This window comes from Mus pahari, chromosome 7 (genome assembly GCF_900095145.1).
Source record: "Mus pahari chromosome 7, PAHARI_EIJ_v1.1, whole genome shotgun sequence".
In the NCBI taxonomy this organism is placed as follows: Eukaryota; Metazoa; Chordata; class Mammalia; order Rodentia; family Muridae; genus Mus; species Mus pahari.
The window spans coordinates 36,710,133-36,738,050 of record NC_034596.1 but is presented as its reverse complement, the minus strand read 5'-3'; the positions used below and the strand labels follow the sequence as shown (position 1 = coordinate 36,738,050).

General features: G+C 37.9%; 1 protein-coding gene across 6 annotated transcripts in view; it reads right to left on the bottom strand.

Moving 5' to 3' along the window:
- The window catches only part of Dgkb (diacylglycerol kinase beta), a 667,872-nt gene that overhangs the window by 12,627 nt on the left and 627,327 nt on the right, over nucleotides 1–27,918 (bottom strand). For all 6 annotated transcript variants that reach the window (XM_021201522.2, XM_029540832.1, XM_029540833.1 and 3 more), the window contains 2 exons: nucleotides 20,758–20,878; nucleotides 19,428–19,488 (listed from right to left, as the gene is read on the bottom strand). In XM_021201522.2, coding sequence (XP_021057181.1) covers nucleotides 19,428–19,488; nucleotides 20,758–20,878 — 182 coding nt within the window. The remainder of the gene's footprint in view (nucleotides 1–19,427; nucleotides 19,489–20,757; nucleotides 20,879–27,918) is intronic.

The following is a 27,918-nucleotide window of genomic DNA, read 5'->3' as shown; positions in this document are numbered from 1 at the left end:
ATAAAGAAAATAATAATAATAAAAATTTAAAAAAAGAATTTCTTTTAAGATATAAATTTTATTCTTTATTCCAAAATATTTATGGTCATAATTGGTTTCCAAGAAGGTCAAACACTCTTTTAACTCATTTTTAATATTCTTGTGTCTCTAGTAAGAAATTAAATTGACAAGTTTAATCCTTGTATGACCAAGTACTGGCTCTTATGATTAAACACTACCTACAACATGATAAAAAGAAAAACATAAAAACTACTCTCTCCTGGGTATAATAAAAATATACCCACAACTCACTTTTAATGAATTGTACTTCACTTCAAATTCCCTTTATGCCCCCTTTTATCTAGTATAGTCTTAAAGAATTGGACTTAAACATATAAAGCAAGTATTTGAGCTTGCCTCTGGTTCTAAGAAGTTTTCAGATTCTGCTCAAAGACATCATGAGTTTGCAGCTGAGTCATAATCTGTCCCAGGAGGATAGCCAGCAAATACCATATGATGATATGTATGCTCATATATGATTTACCAAGGGTAGCTATTATCTTTCAATAAAAATGTATTCATAATTTTAACGTAATTATGTGTTTTTTGGTGAAGAACACATTTGGCCAACTTTTCTGAGATACAACTGTTCAAATTCCTTGGGAATCACTGAGGTACTGCATAGCACTGTCACTTCATTTTACTCTGACATCTGGTGGCATCCCTGCGCTTTGCTAGGTTCCCCTTTTAGCCAAAGAAATACTAGGAAAAAAAAACATTATGGGGAATTTGTTAATTATTAAAGACAATGTTTTAAGCCATGGGTGTCCAGATTCTAAACCGAGCCATGCCCTAGTCTATCATGGCAATGATCAGAAAAGCCTGGTCTTTGTGTTAGGGTGTGTTAAGTGTTAGTTTAAGCCTAAGTATTGAGGCTGTTCTATTTTGACATCATAGCTATTACAGAATTTCCACTCAATGATGCCATGATAGTTAATGTTGTGAACAGTGTTTCTAAAGCATTGAAGAGTGCTTTAATTAACTTAGTCTGAAGTAAACAGAAAAGTACTTGAAAGTTTTTCAGATTCCTCAATTTATAGGCCTTCCTCCATATTCAGTTGCTTAGGATATCTCACGAATGTAGTTCATCCTTAAGTGGTGCATTTTTCTTACCTTCCAAAGAGTTTACTATTAAATGAGACAGATTTTCTTTGTTTAGAACTTCTTGTGGATAGCTCTGGGGCTATTTGTAATTTGATACTAATTACGTTCACCAGTGAGGGGTTGTGAATGTGAAATGAGTCAGCACTCAGGTGATTTCCTATAAACCTTCTTCCCACCTTAATTTATAAAATGAAGGCTAGAGCCAGTGATTGGGCAGATTAAGGGAAGGTGGAGCTGAAAGGAGAGAGAGAAGGAGAAGAGGGAGAGAGGGGGGGAAGACAGAGGAGGAAGTGGAAGGAAAGCCGAGGAGAATCACATGGCCTGGAGAAGCAGCAAGTTCTAAGGGTCTCAGAGACGGGGAAGATAGTTGTGTATTCGTAGATCTGGCCAATCTAGGCACACAGCTTGCATTCATGTTAATTGAGTTGTTGGGGCATATTTGGGTTAGAGAATTACTGCTATTTCAGAAGCCCTCTAGCAGTCCTCTACCCGGTAATCCCTGACCATCAAGTCCAGTCACCATCACTTCAGCTTGCATCCCCTTTGCTCTAACACTTGCTTAGTTCAACATGATTGTTCATCAAAAGCCAAGTATCACTTCTGTGGGCTTCAAGTCCCTGCTGAGTCATAGGAATCACTTCCATTGAACTCCTTGCTTTGCTTACAGCTCTTTTCTTTCAGCTCAACTTCTCTACCTTGCCCCGGCTCAGATCCTGTATGCTGTACACAGTTCCATGGGCTGTTTTTCTCTATGGGGCTCTTCCCTTTAGGGCTGTTTATTTACTTGTCATCTTTTAATGTCCATTCTGCTTTGAAATTTTTGAAAGCTTTCATAGTCTTCTCTCTCTCTCTCTCTCTCTCTCTCTCTCTCTCTCATTCTTTCTTCCTTCCTTTCTTCCTCTCTTATTTTTCTGATACTTTCACTCAGGTCTATATTCAAGAGTATATGGATCCAGTTGTTTTATTATGCTATCTTGGAATTATAGCCCAAACAGTAAATATTTTAGCCAATTGAACTATTCCAGGTATCTTCATTCACAGATGTTATTTCATTACCAAATTAAAAAAAAAATTGTGTTCATGTGAGTATTTAGGATGAGTATGCCTACACTGCAGATCTCATGTCATGAAATTTTTCCTTTTCATTATAAAACTTGTAATAAGGACACATGCTCCACTATGTTGATAGCAGCCTAATTTATAATAGCCAGAAGCTGGAAAGAACCCAGATGTCTCTCAACACAGGAATGGATACAGAAAATGTGGTAGATTTACATAATGGAGTACTACTCAGCTATTAAAAACAAAGAATTTATGTAATTCTTAGACAAATGGATGGATCTGGAGAATATCATCCTGAGTGAGTTAACCCAATCACAAAAGAACACACATGATATACACTCACTGATAAGCAGATATTAGCCCAGAAACTTAGAATACCCAAGATACAATTTGCAAACCACATGAAACTCAAGAAGAAGGAAGAACAAAGGTACTTCGTTCATTCTTAGAATGGGGAACAAAATACCCATGGAAGGAGTTACAGAGACAAAGTTTGGAGCTGAGACAGATGGAAGGGCCATCCAGAGACTGCCCCACCTAGGGATCCATCCCATAAACAACCACCAAACCCAGACACTATTGCATATGCCATCAAGATTTTGCTGTCAGGACCCTGATATAGCTGTCTCTTCTGAGGCTATGCCAGTGCCTGGCAAATACAGAAGTGGATGCTCACAGTCATCTATTGGATGTAAAACAGGGTCCCTAATGTAGGAGCTAGAGAAAGTATCCAAGGAGCTGAAGGGGTCTGCAAACCTTTAGGAGGAACAACAATATGAACTAACCAGTGCCCTTCCCTCTCCCCCCCCCCCAGTTATAGTCTCTAGCTCTATAAGTAGCAGAGGATGGCCTAGTAGGCCATCAATGGAAGGAGAGGTCCTTGGTCTTGCGAAGATTATATGCCCCAGTATAGGTGAATGCCAGGGCCAGGAAGTGGGAGTGGGTGGGTTGGGGAGCAAGGTTCGGGAGGGTATAGGGGACTTTTGGAGAGAAAACTAGGAAAGGGGATAGCATTTGAAATATAAATGAAGAAAATATCTAATAAAAAATTAAAAACATTCTGAATATTTAAAAAATGTAAGCACCTTCATGATTGCATCATTACTACAGTGTTATCTTTATTATTAATATGAGATCCATTAATAAACACTTGACAAAGGATCATTTTAGTAAGCCACTGATAGTTTTTACTTGGTTTCAGTAAATTAACTGAAGTTTCTTATTAATTTGTATTTAATGAGTTGAACATCATTATATTAATTAAGGGTTCCATTACTGAGAAAAAAAATGACATGTCCAAAATCAATTTGAGGAGAAAAGGGTTCATTTTATTTTCTAGCCTTAATGTATTATCTAGGGAAGTCAGGACAGGGACCCAAGGAAGGCACCTGGAGACAGGAACTATAGCAGAGCCTGTGGAAGAGTGTGGTTACTGGCTTGCTCCTCCTGGCCTGTGCAGTTTGCCTGCTCATGCCATCTAGGACCACCTGCCCAAGGTGGTACAACCCACATTGTTCTGGTCCCTCCCACATCAATCATTAATCATACAGTACCCCAAGAATTAAATATACCAGTACTCCAACAGGCAAATCTTATGGAGGGGCATTTTCTTATTTAAGACTCCCTCTTCCCAGATATGTCTGTTTGGCCCACATTGACAAAAGCAAATAGCAGACTCTTGTTTAATAATATTCATTTTGTTCACTCTACAGATGTGTGAGGATAGCGTGATTAATGCATGAACACTTAACTTTCTTACACCTCAAATGAAACCTGTGATACTGTGCTCAGCATTTTCAAATAAATAGAAACAGTAAATTATTAAATTCTCTACAGGTTACTTTTATTAAGAGTCATTAACTTTATTTTTTAATTTGAATTGAGTATGATATCTATGAAACACTAATTCTTTTTTGGTATCTATACAGCTGACTAACTCTTTAAAAAAAGGATGCAATATAGTAGTTTAATTCCTAATCTTAATACATGAAATCAAAGCAAATGAAGCAACAGCTAGGCACAGATCTGGTGATACATCTGATGATGATCTCTAATTATGGGAAGAATTCAGTCCTACACATTAGTCTAGTGACACCTGTTCAATAAAGCAATGTCTCATGAAAGGATGGACTATCCAGAGACTACCCCATCCTGGAATCCATCCCATCATCAGCCACCAAACCCAGCTACTAATGCACATGCCAGTGAGATTCTGCTGAAGGGACCCTGATATAGAGGCCACTTGTGAGGCTATGCCAGTGCCGGGCAAACACAGAAGTGGATACTCACAGTCAGCTATTGGATGGAACACAGGGCCCCCAATGGAGGAGCTAGATAAAGTACCCAAGGAGTTGTAGGGGGCTGCAACCCTGTAGGTGCAACAACAATATGAACTATCCAGTACCCCCTGAGCTTGTGTCTCTAGCTGCATATGTAGCAGAAGATGGCCTAATCAGCCATCATTGGGAAGAGAGGCCCCTTGGTCTTGTAAGCTTCATATGACTCAGCACATGGGAAGGCCAGGGCCAAGTAGTGGGAGTTGGTGGGTAAGGGAGCAGGGGCAGGGGTGGGGTATAGAGAACTTTCGGGATAGAAGTTGAAATGTAAATAAGGAAAATAATAATAAATTTTTTAAAAATGGAAAAAAATAAAGCAATGTCTCTAATTTGAACCAGTTCAGAGGAAAACAATAGAATTTGACCTACATCCATGTTTTGATGCTATTAAGAGCTGATGCTTCTCATATCTGTCCTCTCGCTTTTCACTTGCTACTATATCTAGAATTCTCTTTTAAAAATTTTTTTATTAGATATTTTCTTCATTTACATTTCAAATGCTACCCCAAAAGTCCCCTATACCCTCCCCTGTCCCTGTTCCCCTACCCACTCACTCCCACTTCTTGGCCCTGGCGTTCCCCTGTACTGGGGCATATAAAGTTTGCAAGACCAAGGGGCCTCTCTTCCCAATGACGGCCGACTAGGCAATCTTCTGCTACATATGCAGCTAGAGACATGAGCTCTGGAGGGTATTGATTAGTTCATATTGTTGTTCCACCTATAGGTTTGCAGACCCCTTCAGCTCCTTGGGTACTTTCTCTAGCTCTTCCATTGGGGAGCCTGTGTATGTAATCCACTATATAAACAAACTCAAAGACAAAAATCACATGATCATCTTGTTAGATGCTGAGAAAGCATTTGACAAAATCCAACACCCCTTCATGATAAAAGTCATGGTAAAATCAGGAATTCAAGGCCCATATCTAAACGTAAAAAAAGCAATCTACAGCAAACCAGTAGCCAACATCAATGTAAATGGAGAGAAACTGGAAGCAATCCCACTAAAATCAGGGACTAGACAAAGATGCCCACTTTCTCCCTACCTATTCAATATAGTACTTGAAGTCCTAGCCAGAGCAATTTGACAGCAAAAGGAGATCAAGGGGATATCTAGAATTTGCTTATTACATGCAGTTCTCTTTCTTTTAGAAAATGCAGTTTTTTTTATCAACATTGTACATTTATAAGGTATTGCACAATGGGTACACTTTTCATTATGTTTCTTGCTATTACATATTTGTCCAGTTGATTTTTCAAACTCTTATTGAAAAGTATGAATAGGAGAGATTATTATTTTTAGCTAAATGAAACTAATTTCCAACACTGAAACCAACAACTCTTTCAAAATCAGTAATAATTAACTACTTTAATTATATTCACAATGTTTAAATTTAAAATATTAAGGCGAAGAGCTAGAGATAGGTAATTCTAATTATAAACAGAATCTGTGATAACTTTAAAATATAATAGGGCAATAAAAATTATTTAAAATATTTTTGCTTGAGTCACAATCAAGTTTAATCTGTTTGGCATTAATTAAACTCTAATACCAGAGTTCAGTATCTTTCCTAAGTAATGTTATCCATTTCCCGTTCATCCAGTTTGAATTGTGCATATTACGGTGTCATCATCATTTTAAAACATACTGAGAAAATGACAGAGCTGCAAAATTAAAATAAATGATTAATGGTATTTTTTTCATGCTTTATACTAATAGGTATTACTGTGCTTTTAAATTAATAGAGCTGTCAAGCAATGAACCAAAATGGAAATTATATATTCCAGAAACACCTAAAGATGACACTTTGGAATATTTTAAATCTTAATGAGGAGGTGCAATTGTTTTGTTCCCCTGTAACCACCACAAATTAATTGGAAATTAGTCATAACCAATGCCTTTATACCCAACAGCCCCAAATGAAGAGACTAAGGTTTCATGCCTTTCTATTCTTGTTTGGGGGCCAGAATGCTCATAGGCAGTAAATTGCATTGTCAATTACAAAAAACAACTGTTGTAAAATTTGGAAAAATTATGCACAGGTAAACAGAACTAATTAATGCATAAGTAACAAGGGAAAACATAAAATAATGCCCAGCTAAACACTAACTTGTCAGTCTTTGAAAAAAATTTAAGTTTAGAAATGTAAATTTATGCGAACTCTTTACCAATTAAGACTTAAGGGATGTTTGTACTGTATTTAACCACTTTTACAGCAGTATTTCTATTAACACCTTAGAATAGGTAGTTCTCCGACAAAAGCAGCACACTGCTTGTCCAAATGCTTTTCTTGTTAATTTTATATTCTTCCAAGTATAAAAAGACTGATGCTCCTTAAATAGCAAAATATTGTATTTCTTTTAATAGGGAGTTACCACTACTGTATTTAAATATTAGGCTCAGTGTCATTTCTTTTGGGATTTTAATACATATGTATATATGTATGTATGCATTTATTCATTTATTTATTTCCTTAACAGTGTCATAAATGTACACGATGGTTTTTGCCCCCTACCATTTGCATGCATCAGTGGCTATACTACTGGACAAACTGATATCTCTTTCTCTTCCTCTAGCCTGTTGGTAGTGAGAGAATTGTGTGTAGGCCCAGTCCAATTTCTAGGCACATCAAAGATATTCACTATTTGCATTTTCTACTTATAATATATGGATTATTCATTTTCATTCACAGCTAAAAATATATTTGCTCCTTGCTGGATCCCTTCCACCCCCTTCTGAAGTCAGCCATTAGAACCGTACAAGAGTCTCTAAAACTGGTGTCTGTCAAGTCAGTGAGTGGTAAGTTACAGTAGCTATATAACTTTTAGTGGGAAAATAATATTCATAACAAATTCTCCAGACATTTGTTACTAGAAAAAAAATCAGCCTGGTACTTCAAACATTATTTAATAGTATTTAAAGTTAATCAATTTAGTGTAAGACAATGATAAGATTCAAGCTAGGCAAATTTAGTGATAACTTTGATATCACTACTCTATTCTTGATAAATTCTGATGTGAGTTTCTTTTTAGGTTATTATAAAGAATTTTCTGGCTTATTGTGACATACTGTCATTTTCCAATGAGTCTATATGCAAATTCCAATGGAAAATAACAGCAAAAATAACAATATTTTGTTTACTGTATGCTGTTTCCAAATCTTAAACCTATGTCAGATTTTGTCTGATCACAAAATCATACGGGCTTTGTCTTCAATACTATCTAAGATTATGGACAATTTACTCTCGATATGAAATAGAATAAAGTCAGGCATGGCAGTACACATCTTTAGTCCAATCACCCAGTAAGTAAGTCTAGGGAGGCCGATTTCTGTAAATTCAAGGAGAGTCTAGTTCTTCATAAAAATTCTAGGATAGCCAGGGCTATATGGAAAAAATTCTGTATCACAAAACCAAACCAAAGTACAAAATTCCTTAAACCCCATCCAACTAGGAAGAAATTTTACCTGTATTAATTAAAATTTGTAACTTATACCATGAAACCCTTACTGCCTCTTAATTTGTACTACTAATTACAATCAGTAATAATCCAAATAACCATCCACTATTTATTTGTTATGTGTAGTAACTGGTGTCAGATAAGAAAGTTTTGGGCTGGAGAAATGGCCCAGAAGTTAAGAGTACTGATTGTTCTTCCAAAAGACTCAGGTTCAGGTCCCAGAACCCACACTGATGTTCAAAACTGTGTAATTCCAGTTTCAGGAGATATGATAACCTCACACAAACATACATGGAAGCCGAAGACCAATGTAAATAAAATTTAAAATATAATTCATTTAAAAATTATAAGGAAGTCATTTTAAGAAGCTGAAGTGACTTTGACATCTGACATTTGAGATCTGACAGATGAGAACTTAGGCTCTGGCCCTCCTTCATTTTCCTCCAGTGCGATGGAGAGACACTTTCCTTCCAAAGTAGCTTTTCCCTCTCTCCTTGCAGAAGTTCCATAAAACGTTGCTTTCAAGGAGTGAAAAGTATTTTTAACTTCTGACTGCATGCAATTTCTGCTAAAGTGCAAGAAAAGTTGACTATTTCAGTTGCAGATGCCAGCTTGCTCAAAATAACATTTAAAATAGTAAAACCTAGAATGGTTTTTAAATAAAAAATGATGAAAAGTTGTTAACAAAATGGCCGAGATTCTGTCAAGCCTTTCTTAGAATTTCAAACCTGTCCTTAGTGCTCAGGCTTGTGGGTCAGTGAACTTAACCAGTAGACCCAACATTATATTTCAAAAACAAACAAACACCCCAAAATAACAAAAACTAAAGAAAACATATCTATCTGTGGTTTTGGCATTCAAGTTTGTCCCGATCTGTTCTTCTGTCCTAAATCTTTCTTGGATATTGTTATTTTGGCAGAAGGAGCTTTTTGATGAAAACTGATTCCTGTTGGGGTGACTTTAAGACTATCTGTTGTTTCTTAAACAAAACAAAACAAAACAGCCCAAAGAGTTGGGAATTTGACTCAGTCCGTAAAGTGCTTGGCTAGGATGCGTGAAGCTCAGCGTGTGACGAGCCCACAATGCATATAACTGGACTCAGTAGCACACTCATGTACTCTCAGTTGTTGAGTGGTAGAGAATAACAAATGAAAATTCAAGGTCACTCTTGGCTACATAGCCAGATGAAAGCAAGCCTGGCTATAAAGCCATAGCACCATGTTTAAGTAAAAAAGAAAAAAAAAAAAGTAAAAAGCAATATACACACATAAGTACAACAGGTATTATTGTGCTCTCTAATATGCTCTATGAAATGTCTATTTACATGATATTTTCAAATAGAGAGAAATTTTACACCTCTCAACTTTGCATGGGCCTTTGAGAAGGTCATTAAAACAACCCCTTCTTAAAATGGCTTGTGCCAAGAAGTACTTGCTGACAGGAGCCTGATATAGCTGTCTCCTGGGAGGCTATTCCAGAGCCTGGCAAACACAGAGGCAGATGCCAACCACTGGACTGAGCAGTGGGTCCCCGATGGAGGACTTAGACAAAGAACTGAAGGAACTGAAGGGGTTTGTAAACCCATAGGAAGAACATCAATATGAACCAGCCAGACCCCATAGACCCCCCAGGGACTAAACCACCAACCAAAGAGTACACATGGAGGGACCCATGGCTCCAGCTGCATATGTAGCAGAGGATGGCCTTGTCGGACATCAATGGGAGGAGAGGCCCTTGGTCCTGGGAAGACTCACTGCCCCAGTATAGGGGAATGCCAGGCCAGGGAGGCAGGAGTGGGTGAGCAATCTCATAAAAGCAGGGGGAGGGAGGATGGGATAGGGGCTTTCTGGAGGGGAAACCAGGAAAGGGGATAACATTTGAAATGTAAATAAATAAAATATCCAATAAAAAATGGCTGTGCCAACACTCTGCTTCAGGGCAAAGTCTCTGCGGCAGGGCGTCTTCCGGGACTGCCTGCCTGTTGTATAACCACACTTCCTTTTTCATCAGCTATATGCAGAAAAACTTTCAGAGCATGGCATTTTCTCTTTTGAACCTCTTATCCTTTGGCAAATAAGTGTAAGGTGCATAAGACATAAGTAGCACAGAAAACCAGGTTGGGAAAGTCCTGTAATTACCTAGTAACCTTCAATGGCACTAAGCCAGAAAGCCACAGTCATAAAGTCTTCTTTATTCTCCTATGTCCAACAGTCATGGAAATGTCTCTATCTATAGAGAAATCTTCAAAGAAAAATCCTAAGTTCTTACCTAAATCATTACTGACACACAGAAATACCTGATCTATTATTGTTATCTAATAGGTAAGTGAGAGAGTTAATGCTGTTACCATGAGTTATTTTCATTCAAACAGTGAGATAGACTCTGTCTTAAATTGTCTAGATTCAGGGCTAAGGTGTGGAAAAAAAATGAATGAAAAATTTCAAAATGGGTAAGATTTTTTTTTAACAGTTTTAGAGTATTTATAAGACTTGTTTAGTGGTTCTGTAAGAGATACGGAAGTGGAAAATATATTGTGAAGTTTCCAAGTCAGCAGATGGACACTTGTGTATGATAATATGCTGAGATGATGGAGGGAATTTAAACAGATCTCAAAACAGCCTGAGGCAATAAAACTTGATGCAGAGGGACAGGGTCCCTCCCTCAGAGGCACTACACTGTCCCTGAAAGTACCACAGAGCCTGGGCAGAAACCTTTTGAGCTATCAGAAGAAGCTCAAAAGCAAGACGGTCAGATCAGGGGAATAATTCAGAGCCACCCACCTCTCTTGTTCCTCCTGGCTCTCATTTAAAGACAACAATTTTATTTATAGAAGACAGGATGCACATAAGGCATATGTAAAAAGGCCCAAGAGAAATCTTTTACTCATTCATTGGGTAGGAAATGAGAAACCTTCACATCAGAGAGTAGTGAAGTGCCTCTTGCTCCCCCAAACACCAATGCCTCCCATCCTGACCCTCTTTCAATTGCATGCCAGAGACAGCTACCAAAAGCTCAAAAGAGGAGAAACCTCTGATAAAGAAATTATGGCCTCAGAAGAATGAAGAGAGTCCTGTCTCCCCGAATCTCCCACACCCTCCGAGTAGGCTCCATTTTAAGTGTTCAGCATGGCTATTTCCTTTCTTGCCGGTCTGATTTCTAAAGATAGAAAGAAAGAAGTTAGGTAGTTGGATGTGTAGGAAGGTAGGGTAAATTAGGAGATTAGGGAAGTAAAACTATGATTAAGATATACTGTATGGAAAAAAAATACCTACAAGTAATCCAGGACTAAAGCCTTAGGTTTTTAGGTAGGGAAGGAACTCAAGAATCCTAAGAGCCAAATATGACAGAAACCAAGAGGATGGTGATCTTAGAAATCTATTCCATGAAGAAATGGATTACTTGGTAGGCAGTGCTCACACAAGAGTCAGAGTTTCAAAGAAACTCCCAGTACCAGGCCTGAGAAAACTTCTATTGAGTTATTGGCCAACCTAGTTCAAGAGACACCCAAAATATTAGAGGCTATCGCTGTAATTATCGGTTGCTTCCCAGAGGGTGAAGGAAAATACCTATGGATAAAGACAACAAACACATTGGACACAGAAATCAGATGGATTTGAGCTGGATCTGAACTGAAAGTCTCCTCACTGAGGTCTAGCTTTTATAATACCAGAAGTTGCTATGGAAGAAGCCAGGCAATCTTTAAAACGAGCATTAATCCTATGCAGCTGTGATGCCCATGAAACAGTGGTTAGCACACTGTGATAACCATGCAGGTGCAATTGTGGTCCTCATATCCTGGCAGTAACCAACACCTGTTTAATTGGACTTAATGTCTACTCAACAGGTTGAGAATGATGTCTACCACTGAACACCTAACCAGCTACAGATAGCCACCTGTACTAAGATCCAGGATCCTAGAAGAGAAACCACTACTGTTACTTTCCTAACTGCATTCTAAATACTTCTTATACTCACAGAGAAATTTACTTTTCACCTCTCATTAAGGAAAATTCACTTTGAAGCAGACAGAGACAGTTATAGAAGCTGTCACGGCAGAATATCTGGGAGGAATAGAGGGAAGGGAAACTATAATCATGACATATTGCATGAGAAAAGAATCTATTTCCAATAAAAGGAAACAAAAAACAAACTACAGACAAGATTAGGGAAGGGTATGCCAATCTCTCATACTGGAACACAGCAGGAAGGGACTGCGGCTTGACTGACAGTTTTCTTGGAGACTAGAGAACCCCAAAATAGAAAATGGGATTTCAGGTACAGCACAAAAGGAAGCTGAAATACCAAGAAATCTCTAAGTGCTCCTACAGCCCACAGTGGCTGGTCTCAGCCCTGGGAGGACTATTTTATTATTTATTTCTTTATTTCTTGGGATGGGCTTCTTTAGGAAGTGCCAGAGACCTGGGATAGGGGGAGGACCCAGACTGACTATGGATGTGACTCTAGCTGACACTCCTAGCATTGGGGTATGTGGGTTCCACTGCTCTGGGTATATGGATATATGGGTAGCTACTTCCTTTATCCAGCCAGGACACCCAGTTGAGGTATAAGGACAGTAGCCTACCCACAGAAACCTTGACCGAAAATGTGACCCACCTCCAAGTTGTGCAAGGATAGGACAGAGACAAAGGAATTGGCTAACCAATGACTGCCCGAAATTTAGACCAATCTCATGGGCAGGAACCAATCCCTGACACTATTAATGATAGTCAGTTGTTGCTTGCAAACAGGAACATAGCCTCTCCTCTGAGAGGCTCCACCCAACAGTCAACAGATACAGATACAGAGACCCACAGCCAAATATTAGATGGAGCTCAAGGAGTCTTGTTGAAGAATTGAAGGAAAGATTGAGGGACACAAAGAAGACAAGGACCCCACAGGAAGACTAACAGACAACTTACCTAGACTGTTAGGGACTCCTAGAGACTGAACCACCAACCAAAGAGTGGACATGTAATAGACCTACCACCATATATAGCAGAAGTGTAGCTTCTTCTTCATGTGGGTCCTCTAACAACTGGAGTAAGGGCTTCCCTGAATCTGTTGCCTGTGTGTGGATTCTGTTCCCCTAACTGGGCCTCCTTGTCTGGCCTCAGTCAGAGATGCTATACCTAGTCCTCCAGCGGGAAGGTGTGGGAAGGTGATAGAGTGGGGGGCTTCCCCTTCTTAAAGGAAAAGGCAAGGGGGAATCAAGGGAAGATCTGTGCGAGGGGGTGACGGGAAGATAATTTAACACTGTGACAATGATACTGAATTGTACTCAAAGGCGAATAAAAAGACATTGAATTTGGGGATCATAGGAGTCATAGCTGTACAAGAATGGTGCTCAGTGTTACTAGAAGCAGCAGTGTGATTGATGGCTTTGGCTAGATTGAGAAATATAACTCAATGACCATTATCAAATAATGATAAAAATGCTATTTGACAAAAGGTGTCCCTCTGCTCTAAATGACACAGTTTAGTCACATTGGAAATCAAAATGGAGCAAGCAGGTTTCAAAGGCAGAATATAGAAGGGCTCGGGACAGCATCCATTTCTAAATGCTTCTAAGATGATTTGATGTCAGCTATGATTCTAATGAACATTCAAAATTTAACTGTTGCCATTTCACCACTCAATTATGACTTTCTGTTCTCTGCAATATGTAAGAAAGTTTCAGCAACCCTTTCTTGTCCTTAATCATAGAGAAAGCAGCAAGATTATGTCATATTAAAACTCTATGGGCATCATACTTTATGAAGGTGTCAAAGGTAATGACTAATACACTACTATTAGCTATCAGAATTTTACATCCTTTACACAATACAGCCTTCAGGATATGTCCAATAAATATACAACTAATTACACAGAAGTAGCCAGAGAAGTTTAAGCTGCACCACACCAGGAAACAGAGGGTTTAATCTTTAGAGATTGGGAAAGTATTCGTTTCATGATACATTCAAGCTCTTTGCTTTGAGAATATAATGAATAAAGATAACTCAAAATAACTTTAACATGTATTTAGATATGAAAATATGTGAATGAATTGCTAGCCAAACTACATTATGTTCAGTGAAAGAAGATTTAGTAGAAAGCATGTTTTAAAATGCTTCACTACCCCAAGAAGTATTTAAGAAATTTATAAATTCAAAGTTTACTTGGTACTGGCAACCAAGTTATGCAGGAAGAAGAGTTTTGTATCCTGAGAGTACAGGGCAGACCAAAGTGATGGCCCATGACTACAGGGAATTTATGTCTACATAGGGGTTTGGGGGGATGACTACTTTCAATGTGATGTGGTTGGTGCTATCACAGGCAGCAGATATGGAGCTGATGTTTGAGGAAGTGGGGAGGAATAATGTGTGTGTATGTGTGTGTGTGTGTGTGTGTGTGTGTGTGTGTGTGTGTGTGTGTATGGGGGGGTGGAATGGATGGATAATGTCTGCAACAGGCTCTGTGGAGGAGAAATAGCAAGGACTGTCCCAAAGAACAAGTTGTGCCCATTGTAAGGAAAGGAAGAAAAATTTATCCAGAACCTTAGGCAGTACATGGAAAAGAGGAAGTAGAAGAAAAAAAACTATTGAAAAGAAAACATAATGTGTGTTCATCTAGAAACACATGAAATATTCTAAGAAGATAGGGTTATGGTGAAATTATGTTTCACAGTGAACATATTAAGGAGAATCATCAAGGTAAATAAAAAGGGGACAACAATTGGGATGGGACCTGGAGCAGGTGTAGCCTTTCTCTAGAAGTCAGACATAGAATGACATTTAATGGGGTAAGTTTAAGATGGTGGTGGTAGTGTTGATGAGAAAGGAAAAGACTGAAGATACAGAATTATGTAATTAAGTGGACATATTTGTTGGTTTAGGGGATATTGAATGTGATGTACAAGAACTCAGATTTCCAACTCTGGAAGAACTGGATGAGCCATGGTCTGACCTGCTCAAAATAATGCAGATGAGCAAGACCCATTACTATTTATGAGTGGGAGTGTGCAATAAATCAGGTACCCAACAAAGCAGAGAGAGAGCATGCAGAGACCATATCCAGTGGATAGGCACGGCCCCCGTTTGAGGGATGGAGCCACTCACCCATCTCAAAAATATTAATTCAGAATTGCTCCTGTCAAAAGGAGCTCCAGGGACAAAGAGTGGATCAGCGATTGAAGGAAAGGCCATCCAGAGACTGCCCCACCTAGGTATCCATCCCATCTGCAGACACCAAACCCAGATACTATTATTGATGCCAAGAAGCACTTGCTGACAGGAGCCTGGTATAGCTGTCACCTGAGAAGCTATGCCAAAGCCTGGCAAATACAGATGCAAATGCACGCAACCAACCATCAGACTAACTGCTGGGACCCCAATGAGGAGTTAGGGACAGGACTGAAGGAGCTGAAGGGGTAAGCCACCCCACAGGAAGAAAAATAATATCAAGTAACCAGACCTCGCAGAGCTCCCAGGGACTAAACCACCAACCAAAGAGTACACATAGAGGGACTCATGGTTTCAGCAGAGGATGGCCCTATCTGGCATCAATTGGAGGGGGAATTCCTTGGTCCTGTAGAAGCTCAGTGACCAAGTGTAGGGGAATCTTAGGGAGGTGAGAAGGAAGGGGTAGGTAGGTGGGGGAACACCCTCATAGAAGCAGGGACTATAGGGGAGGGGATAGGGGTTTTAACTGGGAAGGTGGATAACATTTGAAATGTAAATAAATGAAGTAACCAATAAAATAAATAAAACTCTATCAACTGCAAAAAGTGGGGCATGTCAGGTGCACAGATAGGAAAAGAAATCTGTGATGGTCACTGCCTGATCTCATTGTTCTATTCTGTCTTCCTCCACTTTCTGGGCTGCCCTTTGCTTTGCATGAATGCATGGCTAATAAAGCCAGTATGTTCTGTGTGCTCAGGAGGAAAAGTTAGAAAGTAAAAGGAGGCTGGAGAGTCCAGATTATCAGCAGCTTGTCCAAACCATCCATGTCAACATATATTCTTGTCTCCTGCTTTAAATATGTTCACTAAAATGTTGAAGACATTGGTACTAGTCTAAAATCCACTCTTGGTTACTGTTGTTAACACTAACATATTAAGATCACAGGGATATTTGACTGTTTCTAAGTGGGAGAATTTAAAAAGTCATGAAAGGAATTATAAAGTATGAATTTAAATCTCTCTCTTTTTTGCTCTTCTTGATATTTGTAATGCAGCTCTGGTACAATTTATAAATAAACATTACTTTGATTTTTTTTTCTTGACATTACTTAACATTTTTCATTCTGATAAAACATTTAACCTATTTTAATGCCATTTTAGTTTCACTGCTGCCAGGAATATTTTCATTGTTAAACAACTATCACTACAATCTATCTCAATAATCTATATTTTCTTGATTTTATAAAAATTATATTAATTGATTTAAGACTCAAGACATATGCATTTTTTGCCCTTCTCCACCATCTATGCAATTCAAAAGAAAACAGACCTTCTGGTTTCTCTAAAATTATAACTAGAGAAACTCCTTCATATATTGAATATCAGCTTATGGATATTTAAATTTAGCAAAGAATTTTAACATTCTATAATTTCTTATGTTCTGTAAGAAAAACGTTGAGCTATTTTATTGAAGGAAAAATCCCTCTCTCTAGTTAAGCTATACAACGGCTAAGAATATTAAATATTCTCTTCAGTTAAAATAAAAATTTAAAGTTCAAAGTCCCATGTGGTTCTAGGAAAAGTAGAATATTCCAAAATTTAAATTAATAGTAATAAACCTCAGAGTACTATAGTTCTTGGCCCACTGTAAGCTACAATAAATGTTTTAAATGAATAAGTACATTTACAAAAGAGAAATTGAAATTTAAATTGTATAAACTTAATAATTTGACAATTATAGATCATAATAATTAATAAGTGAAGTGAGTATCCTGCTACTAATTGGAAGAAAAGCTCAAATCAGTGTCAGAAATGCTTATGGTAGTCAGTTAAACCTATTCTAAAAATTTAATTAAATATCCATAGACATAGTTCTTGCAGAGCTAGAAACTGAAGCTAAGTGCCTTGCACTAGACCTTACCCAGGAGAGCTTTTGAGGTACCCAGGACTTTGTCACCTTGGGATGAATGTGGGAAGAATAAAGAAGTTGCAGCCCCCTGGGGTCCAGCTGCATGGCTTTAGTTACTACTCTGCTATAAATTAGCACTGTAGACTAAAATGTTTTAGTTTTCCCTACCCAGTGAGTTGATTCATAAATATGGAATTAAATGTAATTTGTATGTGTGTGTTTATGTGTGTGTGTGTGTGTGTGTGTGTGTTTGTGTATGAGAGAGAGAGACAGAGACAGAGATAGAGACACAGAGAGAGACAGAGAGAATTAGATCTACTGATCAAGTTTTTGATAATTTTGATATATGGACATGTCTTAGATGTATCAGGGGTCTTTATTCAAGACCACTGTGTCATCTGAAAGACTGCAAAGAAGTTTGGTTCCACTCTTTTTGCTTTATTTTTACTTATTCTCTTGTGACCATGACTCAACAACAATGGTTTTCCATTAAAGGTAAGAATACTAGTGTTCCCATGACCATTGCCATCCTACATAATAAAAAAATGATCACCACCATGACTACAAATTTACCACAATTTCTACCATAACCACCATAACTACTATTATTGTTTTCTTGTGTATCATCACCATTATCATCACTTCTGTTACCACTAACATTCCAAATATCAATGCCATCACCAAGAGCACAACTGCCACAACCATTAGTGTGCTTGCTAGTTTTGTAGCAACCTGACACTATCTAGGGTCATCATAGAAGAGAGAGGCTCAACTGAGAAAATGTCTCCACAAAATCAGGTTGTAGTCAATTTGATAGGGCATGTTCTTAGTTATTGATGCAAGTGGGCCAAGTCCATTATGAGCTGCCAGTCCTGGATCTATAAGAAAGCAGGCTGAGCAAGCTACGGTGAGAAAAACGAAGCAGCACCCCTCCATGGCTTCTGCATCAGCTCCTACCTCCAGGTTCCTGCCCAGTTTAAGTATCTATCTTGGATTCCTCAATGGGCTGTGACTTGGGATGTGTAAGCCAAGTAAACTGTTTTCTTCCCAAGTGGCTTTTATTCTTGGTGCTTCATTACAGTAGTAACCTTAACTAAGACAGTTGGTAACTCTAACAATGACAACACTTAATGCCCATGAGACTATAAGTGTGAACACAGTAGTGCCATTCAGAGAGTCTAAAGAATACCAGATGAAGCACAAATGCATAAAATCTAGTCAGTGAAAGAAGAAAAATAAAGGATATTTGTAATTTACAGTGAGAGCTAGCAGAAAACATTTGAAAATCAACATTCTAAGCCTCTGCATCAGATGCTGATAGGAAACTGGATATCTACACATAGAAGAATAAAACTAGATTCCTGCCTCTCATCTTATAAAAACATCAATTCTAAATGAATCAAAGACATTAACATAAGACACAAAACTCTAAAACTGATGAAGGAGAGAGTAGGGCAAACACTTAAAGATATAAGTTTTGGAAGGAACTCTGTGGCTAGGACTTTCATTATTCAGGAAATAATGTCAACAATTAACATACGGGAATTCACAAAATAAAAATGTTTCTGAACATCAAGAGAATTAACCAAAGAAATAAAAATACATCTTACAGAATGAGAAAAAAATGTTAGGCTGTCCAACTTACAGGTATTCCCATCTGGACTACACAAACATGTGAAGATAACTAAACAATAACAAATTAAACAACCCGCTGAACAGATATGTTAATGAGGTCAACAGATTTTTTTTAAAAGATGAAATATTAAGAGTTAATAAACTTGAAGAAAAAAATATCCAACCACTGTCCTTCAAATAAGTGCACATCAAAACTTTGAGACTCTATCTTACCTGCATGAGAGTGGAAGTTATCAAGAAAAAAGAATTACTTTATTTTATTATCGAGAGCATAATAAGAAATGGCTCTAGTGACTATAAGAAATGTTCAGAAACAACAAAGCTATTCCTTAATAGTACATCAGCAGTTTTCCTTTCATATGTGTCAAAATCCTATAACCAGTTTTCCTATTACATGTTTGAAGATTAATCCTAAGAGATTTAAGAGACATTTTCTCAGGACTTTGCTTTGTCTCAGAGTTTACAGTTGGTCTTTGGTATCTCAAGTAAGGCTCAAGCATATATTCAAAAGGCAAGTCACTGACAGGAGTGGACAGTGCTTCCAAACTGAATGCAATAGCTTCTCTATATAAGTAAAGAGAAAAAAGGGAATTGCTAAGTAGTTCCTCGAGAAGACAGGACAAAAAAATTAAAAAATAAAAAGATACTGGAATAACATAGCCTTAGAAATACGTGACCTCTGGAAAGCAAAAGTAACAGTGGTAATGATTCTTCTCCATCTGGTACTCACTGTGCATGGGGTCTGCATCCAGGGCTCTCCATCAATCTGCATTGGCAGTGACTTGCTTGTCCTGAGGAAAAATAATCACTTTAACTATAATGCTAAAATATTTAATATAACAGATTATCCGTAAAACATAACATGATAAGTCCAAGGAAGGCAAATATGATCACTGCTGACCTCTTCTGAAAAGGGGATTTCATTAACTATTAATAAACACTGAAAGGTTCCTTGGTCACAAGAATGTTAAAAGCTTCCTGGTAAATGTGGTGACATAAAGAATAACTCTGAATGCTAAATGAAAATACCAAGGTTTGTGTTCAAAGACACTACTAGAATTCCTAAAACCAAAGAGTCTCCTTGTTGACCCGCACATTTCCACCACCACCATTGGCAATACTACCACCCCATGCACTGCAAACCTTATAAAAACATGTTGGTTATCTAAGACATTCTAGAACCAACACATTCACAAAATAATATTTAATGTATCTGCATCACAGTTTGCTGTTCTATTTTGTTCAAAACACAGTCTACGTTTTTCTATAGATGAAATATTGTAAAAAATGCAAACGTTGGGAAGTTTAGCATGAACCTATTTGTGGTTTAGGTCTTCAAGAACAATGCTCCTCTGTAGCGCACGAGAAAAATTTAACTTAAGAGAACAGCAGTAGTTTGCATTGTTTCCCTCCTTTGGATAATTTGTGTAGTAAGTTCTGTTGTGCTTCAGTAACTTGAGATTGAATGAACACAGGGGTAGACTAAACTCACATGTTAGTTGGTGCATCCATAGCTTATGACTGAATTGGAAATATCACCAGCAGAATCATGTGTTAAATTGTAGGACCCTGGCAGATAGTTTGGGAAATTCTAGAAACTTCAGGAGGTGGGCCTTGTTGGAGAAAGTTGTGCACTGGGAGTAGGTCCTTGTGAGTATGCTGTCCCTAACCTTTCCCCTCTCTTTCCTTCCTAGCTGCCATGATCCAGCCACCTCTCTATCATAACCTTTCTACATAATGTCCTGACATTCATCTACCCTGAGCCAAAGAAACCTGTCCTCCTGTAATATGTTTTCTTATTTATTTTTGTCACAGTTTCAAAAATATAACCAAAACACTCTGGTAATAAATAAAAGATTACATTCTACAGCACCTGATACGAAGTACGTACTAAGACTGTAAAATGGACTAATTTCTATCATTTTGAAATTCATAATAAATTGTAATCATTGATCAGTTGAAACAAAAGTAAGATATCACTATCAGTTATCTTACATCCTTTTGTTAATTTTGCATCACATCATGTCAAAGCACACTGTCAATTAGAGTTAAAGAACTACCTGATAACCACAGAGGAGCACTGAGCCAGCCGCCGGCCCGCACTTTTCAGGCCCGTGTATATTTGTCCCATTTCCATTGCTCCTTCCAAGCCAACGACCTCTAGCAGCTGGTCACTCAGATCTGAAAGAAAACAGAAACCTGGTCAATTACAGTGCATGCACATGTCCACAGAAGTGACACTGTATCTTATGGAAGTACATAAGCCACTTCACAAAGTGTCTGTCTTGAAAATCAAAAGCAACGAGAAAATGCTGTACTTCTATAAGTGTTAGTATAACTAATCTCTGGGGCTCTATGGAACACTATTTGCTGTCAGCTTATTCTAAAACAAGTAGGAAGAACAAACTCAGAGCCAAATAATACCAAAAGAAACATACCAGTAGTTTCTAACATCAACAAACTTGATGTTATTCCACATGTATACACGGAAGAGCTATACAGCCCACATCACACATTTGGCAGCAAAATAAGCATTTCATCACTATAAATACAGCATACAGATTTGCTGTTAGACATGATTTTGTTAAATTCCTTAAGCAAGAGACCTTGGAGATCATGGAGTTGAAGCTTATTTCATAGGTTATCAAGATGGAGTCTTATTTCATCAAGTGGCTTATATACCAGGTAAGTGTTGAAGTTGAAGAAATGATAGAAGTTTTTGGAAATATTCCTCAGGTTAAGGAATATTTATACTCTGCAAAAATGATATTTAAGATCAGATAAGATAACTAGCATATTGCAAACATCATCTTTTTTTATTATTATTAACAGAGACTCAGGAAAAGGACTGGAACTTCTACGTGCCACCTCTTTAGTATCTATTAAGCATATACCACAAGGCAAACATCATCGATACCTCTTCTAAATCAACATGAAGAAACTGAAATTTACAGGACCACTTTTTAAATCTTCACATACCAAGGAAAATGATAACAGCAAAGTTGAAGCCATTCACTTTGAAGAGTAAACACTGTACACTGGTATTGTGCTCAGGAGATGCATAACAATAGAGATGCATTTCTTGCAAGCATTGTACTTAGTAAGTCGCAGACTCTTTTAAAAGTTTGTAGTCATTCAGAAAGCAGCATGTCTCCTCCAACCAGATAAATCTCAGGGCAACCTGCCCCCCACACTTTGAGAGCTCATTTATAGAACAGAGTGCTGAGATTCTGAGTGGATGCATATACTGTGGTGACCACACATTTGCCTTTTTAATTTTATTTTTGTTTTCTTCTTTCTTTCCTTCTTTCTTTCTTTCTTTCTTTCTTTCTTTCTTTCTTTCTTTCTTTCTTTCTTTCTTTCTTTCTTTCTTTCTTTCTATGTGTACACATGGTAGCCTTGAACTTGATATTCAGAACAGGATGGGCTCAAACACAGATATACTCTTGTTCTGCTGAAATTAAAGGCACATGCCAACATGCTCAGTGTGGTATTCTTTGTTAAGTTCTTGGTGTTTTTTAATAGCTGTAAATAAATAATTTGATACTGTTTTAATAGCAAAAGGAAGTCTGGAGGAGGTAGCACACAGTGGGAAGCCACAGTGATTACACAAGATAAATGCTTGGCAGCTCTGGAAAGTCAATGTTAAACTTGGGGAGAAGCAAATGTGTTTGTGTGGGATCCATCTTGTACAGAGAGCCTTCACTCATTACTAAGAAGTGTTTGATAGCTTGGAGTTCTGGGTTCTTAATGACTCATGTTCAATGGGATTCAACCACAGTGAAGAGCACTCCAACCCCCCCCCCAAAAAAAAAAAAAAAAAAAAACTTCACTAGGCTCATGATCATTAGAAAGTAATAACAGCAGCACTTAAAACAAGAATATATGGCCAAACCAACGTATTATAAACTGAATGCGAAAAGAATGTCGTTTAAAAAATTTTACACTGTAGTTGCAGAAGGAAGCAGTCCCAAATAAAAACAACCTTTCAGCTACAAAACCTGCATCACCAAGCTATGGCTTAGGTTTGAAACCACAGAGCATCCATCTTTCTGCTTTCACCCTATTTAGACTTGTTTCTCAGAAGCTGATTCTCTCCTTTTAGCTTTCAATGTCTATTGCCAAGAACAGATGGACAGGGAATAGAAACATATTCTTTCAGCTGTAGCCGGCACTCAAATGTGCTTGGCTTCATAGTTTGGGTGTTAGTGTTCACATGTCTTAGGTATATGTCAACCAGAAAGTGGCATCATGGCAGGTGTTGAGGGCCCAGATGTGTGTAAGGTAATTGAAAGTGCATCACACAGAAGGAGCGTGGATTTGGGGCTGTGCTTGGTACTGCTCAGCTCCAAAATAGGTGAGATTTTATGCATTTTTTCTAATGAGCTAAGACTGGGAACTATTCTACAAATGAGGCAGTTTCTCACAACAGAGTTGATCTGTGAGCCCTAACTTTTCTATGAATCACAGGGATTTGTCTACACCCACACCATATTGCTACTGTCTACCACCCTCCTGCTGATTTTCATCTTTAATTTGTCTTCTTCTCCATGGAAAAAAATACCCTGCAAATCATTTCTACTGTTAATAATCAGTAGAGAAGATATATCTAATAAATTCAGAGGACTTGGGCTTTTATATTTTCATGTTCTTGTATGAAAAGAGTTCTCTGGGAATTGGAGAATATTGAGGATCACAATCAAGGATAAATACATACCGTATTCCTTTTATTTAGGTATTAGGAGGAAAGAAAAGGAATAGCAAAAATCAAAACCCAAACAACTTTGCATTTCAGCTGTAAAATTGACTCCCATAATATGGTGGAATTTTGATGCTATGTGACCCACTCGTCTGCCTGTGGTCATTGCGATTAAGATCTCGACTGATTTGGACAAATAATTTCCATCCCTATATTGTTGAATTTCTTTCTGTTTATAGTACCTCTTAAAACATTAAAGATTTCTTCACCTCCAATTTAGCCAAACTGTAAGTCTGGATGTCCTTGGCAATTGCTTGCATATTTTAGAAGAGTCGTAGCAAACTGTAGCTCATGAGCAAAATCCACTGAATTGTCTCTTTGTAAGAGTGACACACACAGACACACACACACACACACACACACACACACAACAAGTGCAGAATATTTAACTGTGTCATGAGAACTCTGTAAAATGTCATTGTTGGTAAGCTAATTTTCATAATTACTTAAGTCCTGTGGTGATCTGGCACTCCAAAGACAGGATGGATGAATTCTGTGTCAGGAACATCATGGATCCCAAAAATGTTCACTGTGTGGGTCTTTGCAAGAATGTTTGTCTACCTCTGCTTAAGAGAAATATTAACTCTTTCATATCAAAAAGGTTTCTGTTTTAGCTCACTGTTAGAGAGATCAATGTTGTCAGTGGCCCGGAAGGCATAACAACTGGACACACATGTCAGGATTCACATCCATGTGGCCCCCCCAGCTGTCTCAAACCATGGTGTCACACCACATCCATGTGCCATAAGTTTTGCCACGATCCATTTGCTAAATACAGATTTATCGTAAAACAATTCCGATTTATATCGAAAGCAATAGGAGAGCTAGCATGTTTCTTTATGCTCAGTCATTAAACTCTTGTTCACTTTTTCAAGTGTAAAAAAAAAAAAAATCAACTCACAGACATGAAGGCAAAATTATGGCCAGACCTAGAGATCTAGGCAAGTCACTCTTTCTGGATGTCATTTGTTGAGCATCAAGTAATCCCAATTGCTGGTGAAATGGCTCAGAGAGTTTTCAATTCCCTGGCCAAGTCTCATCACCTACATCGGAAACCATGAATCCACATGGTAGGGAGCAATGCAAATTATCCTCTGACCTTCATATATGTTGTGACATGTGAACACACACACACTCACACACACACACATGCTCGCACATACTGAATAAACAAATGAAAAATATCTGACTTAGGATTTGTGTTTGTCTCCTGAGATAGATCCTACTTTTCTGTAACTTTGTTATGCATAATATTTATGAAATAAGAAAGAGAAAACTGCTCAGCATTAGCTTTAGAAAAGTCAGCACATTTTATAAGAATAGCAAAGGGGACTTAAAATTCTGTTTGTTTGTTTGTTTGTTTGTTTGTTTCTGTGATACAGGGGACAGATCCCAGTGTTTACCATGGTGTAGGGATGTTTTGTCTCTAGCCTCAGCTCCAGCCTGGCCTTTTATTTTTCAAATCCTTTCCTGAGTATTGGTAATGCACTGCTGTTTTATTACACAGGATACCAGGAATATACGAGGGAAATCTGAATCTCGGAGGCACAGATAGATCAGTGAGCACAGGAGGAGTGGAGCTAATAAGTGGGTAATATTTATTCATAGTCTCTTCATCTTGACAGGCAGGCCCTGATAATATGTCTCATTATGTAATTGTTTCAGACGGCCATATGCGAGAGAACAGAAGAGGGTGCAGTGCAAATGCAGGCTGAGTGTGGGTTGTAGCATTTCAGAATAATCTGTCCTGAAGGGAGAGGAGGGAGATGTGGACCAGAACAGGAAAATCCTTCTTGTGTATGGCATCCAGCAGCATGCTGCCCCACTGTGGGAGATGTGGGGGTAACCAGCAGGTGCATTTTATCATGACAATGAATTCCTAATTACATCACCACTTCTCAAGTCCATATATGGCCTTTAACCATCAATGGTGCTCTGTCTTCTGACCATGTGTCCATTATGTGCTTCCCCGTAATGTTTACTTTATCTAGCAATAGTTAAAGATATTGAGCAAGGAGCCAGAGTGACCCATTCTTTTTAACTATTTATTTTTTTACTGGAGATTAAACTAATGGCCAATGGTCTTAATGCATGTTAGGCCAAGCACATAGATTAAGTGAGCTAGAAACCACTTCCTGTAATAAACTTATAAAAGTTCTAGGTTAAGGAAATATATTAGAACACTTCAAAGATTCTTTCTTCTGGTTACATCGTGTCCACTGGTTTCTGATTTACATGTTTTAATATTTTTCTCTGCCTTGAGAACGGAGAAGATGTAATATTTAAAAGGAGCCGATGCTGGAGTGATTTTAAGTAGTGAGTTACTAACGTGAGGTCTGATTGTAACACAGAGGCAGACGTAGTAATGACCATACTATGTGACTATATATCATCAACAATTGACAGAGAGAAAGGAAGAGTTACAATAGACATTGCATGTTTGCTATTGACATACTCTCTTCTAAAGGTTTCACAGGCACTCTCCTACGTAAAACTCCCAACAGTTTTGAGGCTACTACTACTACACTCACCTGACTGATGGCAAACATATAACGTGTTTTTAAGTCTTCACATGTGATTTAAAAATATGGTTTTCCAGTGAAGCATGTTGGGTTTCAATTTCATGCTGTTTTGTAGACTTAGCCACAGTAAGAACTGATAGAAAAAATAATGAATGTTACAAAATCCTATATCTTAAAGTCATGCTATTAACAGTACTAAATATTTTAGGTTTTTTTTTTTTTTGTATTACAAAACGAACAAAAAAGTTTCTTACTGCAAAAATACACACCAATGAAGACTCTGTCAAGTCACATGAACCGAAACTCAGATGGTTCTCTGTACCAAAGCTAAGAAATTCTACTAACGTTTGGAGACTATTTCTGTCCAAAATATTTTTTTAAAAAATCTAAGAAAGAGAAGATACTGATAAGTCTACTTTCTTTAGAATCTAAAAAGTGTGTGAAGAGTTAATGTATATGTACACACACACACACACACACACACACACACACAGTGTTATCACATGCCTATCTTTAAATTAGCTCATTTAATGCCATCTGATTATCTGAAAACAACCGGCCAGAACTGACTACTCCTAACTGGGTTTACATTTTAAAATTTTGAACCTTTTCACAATGATCTAACAGGATCACAAACCTATGGTGTATTGTTAACAACCTCCCCATTGTGCCCAGAACAATTCAGAGCCTGTAAATCACTTGGCATGACTCACTCGAAAAATGATCTTCACCACGGGACACTCAAACCGAGAAATCACTTCATTCACAAGACCCACAGAGAACTAGTTTAAAGATTTCCCACAGTTACTCAAGGCTCCTGCCCACAGTGTGTAGCATCAGGGAATGTAAGCAGAGTGTGTGCAAGGAAAGGAGAGAATGAATGGAACAGGGCTGCTTCTGGGCCCTCCGGTCAACTTACTCTCCCTGAGCTTTGTGGAGGGGCTGAAGGCTCGCGCTTGTTTTCTGTGTGAATGAGCCATTAGTGTGTGGGAATGTTTGCACAGCGCATTGCCTCCTCTGCCCCCTTCTATAAACCGAGCTACTTCATGTGTCTCCTCATATTAGTGCCATCACGGAACAAAGCAAGTGCTCATGAATGAAGGCTGATGTCAGCAGATTCTGAATAGCTTTTGGAGGGGCATCTGCACCCTAACACTGAGGCCAGTGAAGGAGCACAGTCAGTGGGGACATCAGCAACCCTTATATGTCTCAAACAAAACAAAACAAAAACATTTAAATCTCAACCTAGTGGGGATACAAATCTCTCAACCTAGTGGGGATATATCTATATCTATATCTATATCTATATCTATATCTATATCTATATCTATATCTATATCTATATCTATTTCTATATCTATATCTATATCTATATCTATATCTATATCTATATCTATATCTATATCTATCTATCTATCTATCTATCTATCTATCTATATATCTCCCCAAAATCTAAAAAGCATGGTACTCTTGAATACATAAACTCAATGATGAGAGCTCAAATAAAGACAAAATATAATGATGAAACATAGTGATTTTTACTCAGTGTTTCTCTGTATGTCAGAGCTGTTTTGATATTCAATCTATCCTGCTTACAAATAAGTACTGCATATTCTAGTAAGTGATTGAAAGACTTGATTATAGCTGGAGTGATTGTGCATAAAAGCATCACTGTTCAGAAGTAAATCTTCCTTCCCCAGTAGTTTGTCTTCACAGAAAAGGTTAGAGTGCTAAGCAGAATCAAATTCCAACAATTTCTTACTTGGAACCTTTAAGTGCCAATAAAATATAGGATTATATCCTGAAATCTGGTATCTTGCCAGAGATCCCTTGAAAGCTTACTGGTTTTAAGGCTCTATGCACCGAGAATATAATTGTTCCTATTTAAAACTCTCTCTCTCTCTCTCTCTCTCTCTCTCTCTCTCTCTCTCTCTCTCTCT